The 13822-nt window shown below is 54.5% G+C and overlaps 1 protein-coding gene across 2 annotated transcripts in view; it reads left to right on the top strand.

Moving 5' to 3' along the window:
* Positions 1–13822, top strand: part of PARVB (parvin beta) — a 115760-nt gene that overhangs the window by 93112 nt on the left and 8826 nt on the right. The window contains exons 9-12 of one of the 2 annotated variants that reach the window (XM_082350874.1): positions 5331–5392; positions 7883–7951; positions 12798–12899; positions 13420–13674. In XM_082350874.1, the coding sequence (XP_082207000.1) occupies positions 5331–5392; positions 7883–7951; positions 12798–12899; positions 13420–13497 (311 nt within the window). In that variant the 3' untranslated portion in view covers positions 13498–13674. Of the gene's footprint in view, positions 1–5330; positions 5393–7882; positions 7952–12797; positions 12900–13419; positions 13675–13822 lie in introns of those variants that run through there. The other variant, XM_082350873.1, reaches the window with a different exon arrangement.

The following is a 13822-nucleotide window of genomic DNA, read 5'->3' on the forward strand; positions in this document are numbered from 1 at the left end:
TTAAAAAGGGAGAGGAAAGGAACCCTCCTGTGTCCAGTTGCTGAGGGCGCAGACAGGGTGGGGAGGGTAGCTCTCAGGGCGGCATGGGGTGTACAGAGTGGGCGATGTGGGCAGCCTGGCCCTGCCCTGGGTCTGGGTGGGGGCCCGTTGGGAGGGGGGCGCAGAGCACCCTTCCGTCGCTTCCCTGTCCTTTCTGCACGGAGGGGCTCAGAGCCCATGGGCCTGTCGAGGCCCAGAGTTGACTTGAGCGGGGCCCTTGGAGCACCTTTAAGTGTTGCTTCGTCTTCTGTGTGTTTTCACTTCCGTGGGCGGCATGGGCCTGGTCTGAGGCTTGGGGGGCTCGGGGAGACTCAGTCCAGCTGGGGTCTATGTGCGGCCTCCCGTGCAGAGGGGCAGAAGCTCGGCCAGGAAGGCCCTGGCCGCCCTGAGAAGGGGCCCCTGAGGGTCTGGTGGACGGGGTGGTGGCTCTTTCTGAGAGCCAGCGGAGATGGCCGAGCATCGGGGGCCGTGACACCCTGAGAGGCCGAGGAGTCTGGAGTCTTTCGAGGCCGCCCATGCTCGTGAAATGCAAACAGGCAATTAGTGGGTGACAGGCAACTCATCTGCCCCCAGTTTCGGCTTCTGCTGACACAGGCCCCGAGGCCTCCTGGTTACCCAGGCATGTGGCAGCTTCCGCTGGCCCTTCTCCCGCGGCAGCCTTCGGGGCCCCCAGTGCCCCACGGCCCTGCCGAGGTTGAGGTCGGACCCCATCACTTCCCTCCGGGGTACTGGTCCCCCGATGGTCCCTCGAGTTGGTTCCTCTGCACCCCTCAGTCTTCTCACTGCCCCCAGCTTGCCGTAAGCTAAAGCCACAGCCCTTGCCGGGTCCCAGACCCCCTTAGACCACCCCTCCTCTCTGGCCTCCTCGCTCCCCCTGCACGTCTGTCACCCACAACAGCACCCCGGGGCTCCCTCTTCCAGCTTTTTTTTTTTTTTAATTTCTTTATTTTATTTTATTTATTTTTGGCTGCGTTGGGTCTTCATTGCTGCACGTGGGCTTCCTCTAGTTGCGGCGAGTGGGGGCTCCTCTTCGTTGCGGTGCGCGGGCTTCTCATTGCAGTGGCTTCTCTTGTTGTGGAGCATGGGCTCTAGGCGCGCGGGCTTCAGTAGTTGTGGCACGAGGGCTTAGTTGCTCCGCAGCATGTGGCATCTTCCTGGACCGCTGCGCCACCAGGGAAGCCCCCCCTTCCAGCTTTTGCACTCTCAGTAGCCTCGGCCTGAAATGCTCTCCCTCTAGATCCCTCCATGGCTCACTCCCTCAGCTCCTCCAGCTCCACTTACCAGGGAGGCCCTCCCTGAGCCCCCGGCCTGAATCACCATCCGTCCCCTGGCTTGCCACCCCCCGCCCACCTGCTTAATTGTTTCTTTATTCATCTCTTTGCTCACTGGGAGCACTTTGCTTTGCACCCTGCCTGCCAGACTCAGGGGGTCTGGACAGTCGGGGACCCTCGCTTGGCCCTTCGCTCTTTCCCTTCACATGTGGCCCTTGAGCTGTAAGCATCCTGTGGGCTGGAGCACATCTTCCCCCGAGTGCATCCCCAGCCCTGGGCCGCACACATTCCAGGAGCTTCCAGAACAACAGGCAGACCCTCTTTGCTTGGCTAATGTCTGCCCGGGGCAGGGGTTGGGGGGTCCGGTAGCTTCACTAGGAGCCGAGCTCTCGGCCTCGGTTTCTCACTTTAGCACTCTGAGTGGGGGATGGGGGGGTCCACTCTGCACCTCCCCCAGGAGCCCCCCTCCCCCTCCCCGCCTCCTGCTGGCATCACTGTCCTGGCTGAGGTGGATGGGAGGCCCTTCTCTCCCCAGGGGAGCTGGGGAGCTGCAGCCCGATCTCCATGGCAACGGGCTTGCTGGCTGCCTCTCCTCCGCAGGCGCCCCTCCCCCTCCCGGGCTTCAGGAAGTTGGGGAGAAGAGAGGAGAAGCTTTCTTCCTCTTCTTCCTGGTCTCCTTGTAGCCCCTGGTCTCTCCCCATCACATCTCCCCATTTCTGCTAACACTGCAGCTGGATCACGCCATTCCTTGTCACCACCCTCCACAGCTCCTCACCCTCCCGATGGACCCAGCCCTCTTAGCCTCCCCCCCGGGCCTCACCCTCTGGAACCCACTCTTGGCTTTCTGCTCCCTCTGCCTGGGACGCCCTTGCTCCTCCTCTTGCCCCAGCGAGCCCCGGCTCAAACGTCGCGGCTCCCGTGTGAAGCCTTCCTCTGACCCCAGGGCTGTGTCCACGTCCCCAAGCTCGGGTGCCTCAGAGAGCAGGCCGGTCACACGGAAGAGGGAAGTGGCTGGAATATCGAATGATCAAGGGCTGCCCCTCAGCCTCCGTGTTGTGGGCGGTGCGGAGTTCTGGGGTCTGGGGCAAACGGGGGAGTCTGTGCCCCCACTTCCACGGGCGGCTCGTTGATCTGGGGTGGGGGGGAAGAAGGTTCACTGTTGCCTCAGCTTCCATTTCTTTAAGAGAGTCCAGAAATTCAGAACTTTTGGACAGATCTTCCAATTTAAAAAATGTTGACTCAATCAAAAACCACTTTATTTGGAGTAAAGTAAGCGTCCCTGAAAGTTGAACTTGGGTAGCCACTGGGGGCCCCTGGCTGATTTGGCCGCTTTCTGCATCTTTCTGGCCTTTTTGGTACCCGTGCTTTTGTACTGTCTCCCCCAGCCTGTGCCCCTCCCGGGGGCGGGATTGCTCCGTTCATCCCCGTGACCGCAGGGTAGGATGAGAAGGCATCAGTGAACTGAGCATCAGTGACACACCTGCCAGGCAGTGGCTTGGCCCTTTAGTCACCGTCTTGCTTGATTCTTACACTGACGGTGAGCCTTGGGACTGTTTTCACTCCGGCCTTATGGCGGGAGGCGCTTTGCCTAAGTCACGGGCACCAGGCTCTCAGCTGGATCTGTTTTCATTCCCAAGGCCACACACACCGCCCGGCCGTGGTGCCATCCAATCCCCCGGGCGCAGGTGAGCGGGGCGCAGGGGCGCTGCCCTCCAGACCCTGCGATGGCTCCCTGCCGCCCTGACTCTGCCAGCCCAGCGGTGGCCCAGCTAAATATACCCGGCTGACGTCAAGGCTGCTCTCCTCCTGGGGGTTTTCTTAAGCTGCATTTAAAGTTTGTGTTTTGCTTTGTAAAGATTTAGCTTTTCTCCCCCCCCTTCTAGCAGACTGTCTTTTTGAGTATAATCTGACTTAGATGACTATAAAAATAATTTACAGCTGCTGCGGTAGACAAGCTGGATGAGGGAATTCTGCGGGGCCGGGCCTCTTGGTCGCTGTTGGCCTTTAGGTGAAAGAAGTGGCGTACCCCTCCCCCAAACGCACTCCCCACCCATGTGTACACGTGTGTGTACACACCACACACACGCCTTCCTCTTTGCCTCTCACCTTCCTTCCTGCCGCCCGCCCCCAAGGCCGGGGAGGACGATGCCTGGTCTGGGCTGGACGAGGGCGTGAGCCGCCTCCCGGGGCCCTGGCCTGCGGATGCTGAGTGCCTGCCTTTTGGGGCAGCCTCGGGGGAATGGCTGGGATGCCTCCTCCAGAAGCCCCAGCTCCGGCTCACCCAGTTCCGACCTGCCTCCTCTTTGTCATTTCTCCCCACACCCCTCTCCCCGGGTCAGGCAGCGTGGTCCTGAAGCAGGCCCTGGGTTATCTCTGGTTCTGGGCTCCAGCCCCCTCCAGACACATGGAGGGGTCTTCCTACCCCAGCGCCCCAGCACTCCATGCTAGTGTTTGGGTCCAAGCCCCAGCAAGTAATAGAGGGCGTCTCTGCTGGCCGAGGTCCTCTGAGCGTATACCACCCCCAGGCAGCTTGGGGGGATGGATGGCTCCTTGAGGACAGGAGTGGGGGCGCCAGGGCCTTCCAGATCCCCTCCTCCCCCAGCCCCTTGGGCCTGGCAGCGACTCCCCACGGTCCTGTATCCACCCTGGAGACCTCAGCCCTCCTGCCTGGGCTCCAGGGTACAGTGGGCTCTGCCCCCATATGACCTGCCATGGCAGCGTCTGTCTAGAACCGGGCCCCCGGCCCCCAGCCAGCCCTGCTCCTGTCTTGTCCAGATGCCTCGGCCTCCGGTGACCTCACAACTGAAAGCGAAGGGGCTGATCCTGTGTTAATTTGGAAGACATGGTTGGGCCCACGAGTGGCAGTTAGAGTGGGTCGGGGTCCCTGGCAGAAGGAAGGTCCCTGGGACATGGTGGAACGGGTCACTTCAGGCCCTGCAGATGTTCCAGCAGAGGCGGACACCCCGGGGAGAACAGCTGGAGAGGGTTTCTGAGCAGGATTTCTTGGCTCTTTCCTTTGTTCTGAGCCCTGGCTGTGGGCCCTTCGCTGTTCTGGGGCTGGTGACAGTGCAGGGAACAAGTGAGGCGGTGATCCGGCCTGCAAAGAGCTGACAGTCCAGCAGATAAAGAAAAATAAAGTGTGTTCTCAAGTAGCGAACAGGTGCTATGAAAATTGCACCGGGTAAGAGGACAGATAGCAGAAGTGGGGTGCTCTTTTAGAAGCAGATGGTCCTGGAAGGTCCCTCAGAGGAGGTGACATCTCAGAGCAACCTATGGAGGTGAGGCTGGTAAACAGCAGGTGCAAAGGCCCTGTGGTGGGCGTGTGATGGAGGAGCAGGGGGAAACTGGTGGGTAGAGTGAGGTCAGGGAGGGCGAGTGTGTTGTGGGGGGAGGTGATGCTGAGCTCACTGGACCCTGTGGACCCATGAGAGGGAGAGTGAATTTTATTCTAAGAGTGATGAGACGCCGGTGGAGAGTTTTAGTCAGGGCAGGGATGGGGAGGGACAAGAAATGATCCAGTTTACACTTTAAGGGGCTCACTGTGCCTGCAAGGGAGAATGGATGGGAGGGGCTGGGCGTGTAGGGGGAAGACCAATTAAGCAGGAAGTTGTAGCTGCCCCCCCCCGCCGTGAGGGGAGATGGGGCTTGTATGGGGGTGGCAGCCATGACCAGCGGGGGAGGTGGTCAGATTTATTGATAAGATTTACCAATAAGACAAGGCGTGTGGGGAAAGGGAGAGAGGCAAGGGCGCCTCAAGTCCTAGGATGTGATGGGGGCGGCTGTCCAAACGCTACCCCCGTATTGTAGGTTGAAAGATAGAAACCAAGTTAGAAGGACCCTTCAAAGCATCTTTTCCTTGATTTTGCTCCCCATCAGCACCCGCCCCTCGGTTCTGGCAGGAATGCAAAGGATTCTAGGCAGGCTGAACATCTGAGGGATTAGAAGCTGCCTGGTCCCCGGGCTGGGCGGGGATTAGAGCAGCACCCGTGTCTCCTTAAACCCTTCTCTGTGTCTCTGCAGAGCGGGACGCCTTTGACACGCTCTTCGACCACGCCCCGGACAAGCTCAGTGTCGTGAAGAAGGTGAGCTCTCCATCGGGCTGTGTTTCCCTCTGTCTCTGGGCTTTTCTTACAGCGTGAACTCCACGCAGGGAAGAAGGTGGGAAAATGTTTGAAATCTCTGAAATGTTTGCCACATGGATTGAAGTGTAATTATTCAAAAGCGTAACTGCAGTGCATAAAATTAGCACCTTTTAACTCAGCGTCTCTGCTTCTGGGTATCTTCCTGCCCACCCACCCCGCTGCTGTGGAGTGAATTACCCCACCAGCACCAGTGGCGGTTCATTCCGAATCAAGGCTTTTTTTCAACGTGGAAATGTTTTTCAGCGTGTCAGCTCGCTGGCTCGTGCTGGTCTCGTTACATTGAAGCTGCATTCACGACGTGCCTGGTAAACAAGCAGGCGTTGCTAGCAGAGCTGTTCTGAGCTGCATTTGGCGCGTCTCTCTCCCAGGCAGGAGCACAAAGGGGAGGCCCTTCCTCAGCCCAGGCAGCCTGCTGGTCAGTCTACGGATGGACAAAACCGTGCGAACGAGGCTCCGGAGTCGGGCTGGGGAATAGCGAGCTTCCAAGGGGATCTGCCCAGAAGCCTTGCTCTCCCTCCAGAGGAATCAACACTCCCTGCACATCGAGTTATCTGAGCATCTGTAGACCTCCCATTCAGGAAGGCAGCGGTGGGATGGATCTGAGCCTGTAAAATCTGAGCCCTTAACCCTGGGGAGGGAGCTCTCTGTCTTGGACAGTTTCCCCGCACAGGTTTCTTAATGCAGGACTTCTCGGAGCCTTTAATAGGCTGACATGCTTTGCAATTCTCCAAGAGGGGGCTTGGTAGGAAGCATTTTCCAAGCGTGTTTGTCCGTAGTGAGATCAGTTTATTTATTTGGGGATAGAACATATTAAATTCCCATGGAACCCACGTTTGGAAAATGTTGGTCCAGGCTGGGACAGTGAGGTTGTTAGTTCTTGAAGCACTTTGCAAAAGGCTGGCAGAACCATCCCAATGGTCCTTCTGGGGCGGGGCCGTCTTAGCATTCTCAGGTCATGAGCGACATACCCTGGGGCCTCAGAGCATTGCCCCCGACCCACCCCCGGCCACATCCGACCCCCAGAACCCTGACGGAACGCATTCAGTGGAGGCACAAGAAGAGGAGTCATATCTGCCACGATCCCCCCTCCCCGCCTCCCGCCACTTATCAGCTGTGTGACCTGGGCAGATTATAACCCCTCGCGGCAGGTTTCCCATCTGTCAGGACAGAGGCAGCCGCTGTGAGAATACAATGCGACCACCCTGAGCGAGGGCCCGGCTCGAAGTAGATAGTTGCTAGGTGGTATTGAATGTGATGTGGAGTAATGTTGTCTTTCGGTAGATCTGACGCTAATTTATTCTTTGAAAAGGATTGCTGGGGGGGACCCCAGCAATGACCAAGACAAAATCCTTTAGTTTCCCGACAGTGTCCTGCTTCCAGTCTGGCCCTTTCCCACTCCCACACTGGGAATTGTTGTGTTCGGGGCTCCCGTCCACCTCGCCAGGTCCCTCCAACTCTCTCCCATCCCACCCACATCCAGCCCCAGTCGGAAGATGCCGGAGGGTTCGCACGTGTGTACAGCTGCTCCGCCCTCTCCCCACGCTCTCATCTCCCACTTGGCTCACCCGCAGCTCAAATGCTACCCCCCCGCGCCACATCTTCCAGGGACCCACACACTTCTCATCAACACCCCCCGCCCCGCCCCGACATGGTGTGTTTCACAGGCTTTGCTGTCTCTCTCGATTCTCCGTGGCCTCCACTGGGTGTGTATATGGAGAATTGTGCCTCAGATTCTTCAGGGCGGGGCTCTGTCTTAGTTACTGTCTCGTGTCTCTAGCACGAAGCAGAGTGCCTGGCACATGGTAGATTTGGGTGGAATGAAAAAGGGATGACATCATGTCCAGGGTAGGCAGAGGTGGGGTTGGTGTTGAGTTTCCATGAAAGTTGGGTTTGATTACCGAGAAGAGTTACACGTGGCAAGCTTTAAACTTTTGCCAGAGAGGAGAAGCCAGTGGCCCTATGTACATATAAACCAGGGCTCAGAAAATCTCTGGCGTTTCTTCCTTTACGGACACTGTGATGGGTGTGGCCCCAGGCAGCCTTTCTCTCTCAATCTTTTGTAGTTCAAGGTTACATCTAGCCTACATTTAAGCATTTATCTCCCCCTGACAGTTATAGCCTTCTTGAGGGCACTGATCATTCTTCTGTAGGGTTGTTAAATACGGTATGTGTGTGGGTCACGTGTGTGCACGTGGGCTGGGGGACAGACATGTACGTTTCTTCTCCAGCTGGGATAGATTTAGGCATTATCCCATTAAAACCAAGGGTTATTGTAAGAACATTTCGTTTTAAACACGAGCATTTTATTTTAGCAAACAGAGGAGATTATGGAAGCGTTTCATAAAGCCAGTGATGGCAAATGTCACATCTGTCCCCCAACGTGGGAGCTGAATCTCTTGCTCACGGTTCCTGTGTCTCTTTGCTTTGCAGTCTCTCATCACGTTTGTGAACAAGCACCTGAACAAGCTGAATTTGGAGGTGACGGAACTAGAGACCCAGGTAAGCTGTGTTCTGGGCTGAAAGACCCTTTGTCTGGTGTCATTTTCAGCCAGCTTTCTGATCCCCGGTGGGCCGTGTGAACAAAGCGTGTTTGTCTAACAAGGAATGCCCATCCCACAGCCAAAACAGCCCCAGCCCCAGCCATCCTGGCCTTCTCCCAGACCCTCTGTGTTAATTTCTTGGGGCTACCTTAACTAGTACCTTAAACAACAGCCATTTATGTCTTCATAGTTCTGGAGGCCAGAAGTCCCAGATCAAGGTGTCTGCAGGGCCGGTTCCTTCTGAGGCTCTGAGCGGGAATCTGTTCCAGGCTCTCCCCCAGCTCCTGGTGGCTTGCTGGTAATTTTTAGCGTTCCTTGGGTCATTAGATGTTTCATCCCGATCTCGGCCTTCTTGTGGGTGTTGTATCCAAATTTTCCCTTTTTGTAAAAACACAGTCATGTTGGATTAAGACCCACCCTAATGACCTCATCTTAACGTGAGGACTTCCACAAAGACCCTGGTTTTCCAAATAAATTCACGCTCACGGATTCTGGGGGTTAGGATCCCAACACATCTTTTTTTGGGGGGGATACAATTCAAGCATAACACCCTCCAAGGTGCCATCACAGCCCCACCAAACAGCCTCTGCGTGTACGGGTCCCTCAGTCTGGAATGTCCTGGCCCCTTCTGCTTCTGCTGTCCGTGGCCGTCCTACACGCAGCGTAGCGGCTGGCACCTAGCAAATGCTTGCTAATATCCCTCTAATGAATACGCACAAAGTATTTCTCCTGCAGTAAGTATAGAAAGTATACTTCCCCACCCCGACTCAGAGCGGAAGCACCATCGTGAAAATATGTTTTAAGCGCTCGGCAAGCATTAAAGACAAAATATAATTTCCCCAGGATTAGCTGGGTGCTTGAATTTGGCGTCTTTTGAGTTCTCAGTGCCGATTTCTCTAATGCACAGCTGATCCTTCTCAAACCCCTGGGTGATTGCATTCATTCCTTTCTCTTTCTTTAACTTTTCTCATTTGCTTTTCTAATTAAAAAAGTAATTCAGGTTCATTGTAGAAATGTCTGAAAATGCAGATAAGCAAAACAAATAAAAATCATCCCATCACCCAGAGATAATCCCATCACCCAGAGTTAGCGGTGCTGGGGATTTTATTCCACATCATTTCTCTACACAGATAGCTCATTGCGGGCAGCACAGGTCTGTGTTTGAAAGCTGAATGGTCCGTTTTTAATGTGTATATTTATTTGTGCATTGTTTCCAAGCACACTTATTTTTTTATCAGTTCACTAAAAAATTGCACATTTAGCCTCTGATTATTTGCGGCTTGAAATATTAACAGTCCAGAAGTGTACTCATTGAAAAGCAATAGTCCTTTTTTCTACTCCCCCTAAACTCTCCCGTCATCCTCTCCAGAGGTAATGAACTACAGTTAATGGTTGGATGTGTGTTTTTCTAGATGGTTTGTCTGCGTAAGTGCATTTTTTGAAATGGCAATGGATCGTACTGTACAGCTGTTTTGTAAAGTGTTTTTTGTTACTAAATAGTGTGGGCATGTTTTTGTGTGAGTGTGTGTGTGTTTCTGTCTAGTCCTTTTTGTGTTGTCTGGTCTGTCTGTCTGCGTTTGTCACTTTTAATAGCCGCCTTCTATTCTGTTCTAAGGCTGTGTTGTGCGTCATTAAACCCAGCCCTCGTGGTGGGACGTTTGCCGATCTTGTAAAATAGCTGTTCAGCGGGCATCTTTGCACACAGCTGTTTGTGCCCTTGTCTGCTTCCTTAGGATAAACTTCTAGAAATGGGGTCGTTAGAGCATTTCTCCGTGGTAACACGGAGGGCCCAGGAAGCTTTGCCCGCCTGAAACTCTCACTAGCGCTGTTGAGAACCCACATCGTCGCCAACTCTTTCCGACTGTCACTGCCCAGGTGGGCCTGCACACCAGTATTAATAGCCAGACATCTTAGGTTGAGACTCTAAACTTCAATTTGCATTGATCTCTGTTTACTCAGTATGTCCATTTTTTTTTTTTCTATCACCACACAATATGAAGTAATATCTTAAAAAATATTTTGAACCAGTGGTCCACCAGGAAAGATCACTGGCCATAGAAATGCAAATTTTTTTCCTTTTGTGGCAAAGGAATCTGGGTATTTTTATAAATATGTTCATCATTAAAGTCTCGATGTCCTGGAAGTCAGAGGCTCAAATTCCTGCTCAGGGTGTGTGTGTGTGTGTGTGTTTTCCTTTCTCTTTAAAACCACTTTTATATTGTGGGCGTCTTCCTAGCTCTGTGATACTGAGCCAGTTCCTCTTTGAACTTCTCCCCACATGTTTAAACTGGAATGGAGATAGTGCATTTGAAAGGTCAGTAATACATGAGCATGCAGACGACGGTGATGGTGTCTTAGGGCCTCCGTGGGGACTTCCATCTCCTGCAGAGCCGCACCGTGGATTCTGAGTGAGGGCACCCCGTCGGAGGACCACTGCTCTCGTGCGTGTGAAAACCGAGGGTCCCACTCATTTCCTGATAAGCCACCCCACTCCGCCTGGCCCTCACCCTCCTGGGTACCCCTTCCCTTGCCTGCCTTCCTTTCTGCGTGACCATCTCTCCCACACTCCTGTGACACGGGGGTCCCAGGGTGGGTTAGAAGATGCCTTGGAAATCAGCAAAGGCTCTCCAGGCATCTTGGCGCCTCAGCACCCACTCCCCACGCCTCTCGGCAGGTGATGGGGGCAGGTTCTTCTGTTTCCCTGGAAATGGCTCAGTGTTGGTGAGAGAGCGGTTTTGGGCGTGCGCTGGCTCAGTGTCGCCGGAGAGGGGGCAAGAGCTGCCAGTACATTCCACCAGCACTGTCGGCCAGAACAGGAGCTGAGTAAGTGACGTCTGCATGGTGTGGAAGCGTGAACCTCGTGACAACGCAGGCAAAGGGTCAATCAGATCACGTTAAACCAGGGTCTGGAACACTCTCCCCAGGAAGGACCTGCCCGTTCACACATTATGATCGTGTGTCTCTGCCTTGGGCTGTTTCTTAGCGTCGCCTTCCCCTTCCAGAGGACAGGGCTTTCTGATGTTGGATGCTTGTGATTTTGACTTTTTATCCTTGGCCGCCTGGCTGTGATGGTGGGGTGGGGGGTGGGGGGGCTGCCGCTGTTGCCTTTAATAAAACCGTCCTCGCTTCTGCAGGTTCTCTTTCTACCGCTGCGGTCGCTGGTCTCAGGAAGCTGAAAGCCTCCTGGGTGTCGGCCCCTTGCAGCTGCCCAGCTGTCCTGCGTGGCAGCCTTCTAGCCCAGGGCTGACCAGTGAAACTTCCTTTAGCGATGGAAACGTTCTATCACTGCACCATCCGACACAGTAGCCACTGGCCACGTGTGGCTGTCAAGCACTTGAAATGGGGCCTGTGTGACTGAGGAGCTGAATTTTGTATTTTATGTAAATTTTTTAAAATTTAAACTTAAGAGTTCTGGAGATTGGTTGCACAACAACGTGAACGTACAAAATATGACTGAAATGCACACTGACAAATGGTTAAAATGGTACATTTTGTGTTATGTACGTTTTACCGAAATAAGTCAACATCATTCAAAAAAGTTTGTAAAGGGACTTCGCTGGTGGTCCAGTGGTTAAGAATCCGCCTTCCAATGCAGGGGAAGCAGGTTCAATCCCTGGTCAGGGGAACTAAGATCCCACATGCCGCAACTACTGAGCCCACGCCACAACTAGAGAGAAGCCCGTGCGCCGCAACGAAAGATCCCGCGTGCCGCAACGGAGACCCGTTGCAGCCAAATAAATTAATTAGTTAAAAAAAAATTTCGTAAAAAATTTCACTAGGCACACGTGGCCAGTGGCTACCATATTGGACCACACAGTTCCAGAACCTGGAGGCTGGGGTCCTCACGAGTCCTCCATCTGCAGGAGGCCTCAGAGATACCATGTCTGCCCTCTGGGAGGATGGGCGGGTCCTGCCTCCCCTGCCCCGCCCCGGGGTGGGGGTGGGGGGCTGGTCCATATCCCAGAGACCAGGCTCTGCCTCCCGAGCCTTGGTCCCCTCCTCCCCTCTGGCAAGTTGTTCTGCCCTCATTGGTCTCCATCACTTTATCTGTAAAAGGAGCAGTTGCTCCCTGTCCTGGCTTATTGGGCGGTGGGCAGCGGGGTGGGGTGAGGGGCCCGGGCAAAGAGCAGACTCTTTTGCTCTAGATTCCTGGGCCCCTCCCGTGCATGGGAGGTGGTGCTGGGCTGGGTAGCAGGTTGAGGGGCTGGGGGTGTGGGGTAAGGCTGCAGCCTGCTGATTAGGGCCCAGCTAGGACGGACCCGCGTGCTGGGTGCACACAGAAGCTCGTCGTCACCGGGGCATGGGAGGGTCTCTTCCTATGCTGTGAATACCGCTAGAGGAAGGAACTCAGGCAGCTGACAAAGTGAGCAAGCAGAACAGGGCAGCAAACCCCAAACCAAAGCATAGGGCGCCCTGCAGGTTGTGGATTAACCGTGCCCACAGGCCCCTGCTCACTGATGGAGTGCTCCCTGCGTGATGGGTGCTCCTTGCCCCCCCTCGCCCCCTCCCGCCCCACAGGGTACCCACGACAACCCAGAGAGTTGGGAGCTAGCGTCATCCCCAAGGTCAGCGGTCTGCTTCTCTCCACGCAGCAGCACTCCACCCCAAACGCGCAGGTCAGCACATCCAATCCCGAGCGCGTGCTTTGCACCCTCGTCCTTCACCCGACTGCAGGCCCGCTCTCCTCAACGGGGATGGATTTTTTTTTTTTTTTTTACTTTAAAACATTTTCCTCCTTTTGAGTGGCTGCAGATCATTCACTGACTGTGCGTGGCCCAGAAACATCACCACATGTCCCTCTGTAGTTTGCAGATGGCGTGTACCTGGTTCTGCTCATGGGGCTTCTGGAAGACTACTTTGTACCCCTGCACAACTTCTACCTGACCCCGGACAGCTTCGATCAGAAGGTACGTGCGTGCATGGTCTCCATCCCGGGAGTGGCCCGGGACGCGCTCGTCCAAGGGCACAGTGTAGAATCCCCCGACCACTCTTTCTGGAGTCTAGCTGCATTCTCCAAAAAATAAGTACTGCCCAGAAAATGGTGTTGCAATTAGACGTGACCCTCAGGAAAAGAAGGAAACCCGTGGGCAGTGCCTGACGCATCCAAGTGTCGTGTGCCGTGTTCTCTTCGGGGTCTTTCCCCCGGGACGATGCTGGTTTTAATAATTGTGGCCAAAGGTCAGTAGAGTTGCAAATCCCTCCCCTGTTCATGACACACGGACATCCTGTCTGGTTTTCCTGCTGCTTCATGAGCTTCCTATATATACCATCTTCAGTGGCTGCACAAAGTCTATGGAGTGGCTCTGAGGTCACTGTCTCCCTGTTCCCCACTTCTGGGCGATCAACTTGTTTCTTTTTCACTATTAAAACAATAAGGCAGGGACTTCCCTGGTGGCGCAATGGTTAAGAATCTGCCTGCCAATGCAGGGGACACAGGTTCGAGCCCTGGTCCGGAAAGATCCCACATGTCGCGGGGCAACTAAGCCCCTGCACCACAACTACTGAACCTGTGCTCTAGAGCCCACGTGCCACAACTACTGAGCCCGCGCACCTAGAGCCCGTGCTCCGCAACAAGAGAAGCCACCACAGTGAGAAGCCTGTGCACCGCAACGAAGAGTAGCCCCCGCTCGCCTCAACTAGAGAAAGCCCGCGCACAGCAATGAAGACCCAAACGCAGCCAAAAATAAATAAATTTAAAAAATAATCTATTAAAAAATTATTTAAAAACAAAACAATAAGGCATTGTCTTGAATATATACACACACACATATGTATGTGTGTGTATATTTTTTTCATTCCTGTGGATTGTTTTCTAGGAAAATCCCTCAAA

The sequence above is a fragment of the Balaenoptera borealis genome (assembly GCF_965194805.1).
Source record: "Balaenoptera borealis genome assembly, chromosome: 13".
NCBI classification, from domain to species: Eukaryota; Metazoa; Chordata; class Mammalia; order Artiodactyla; family Balaenopteridae; genus Balaenoptera; species Balaenoptera borealis.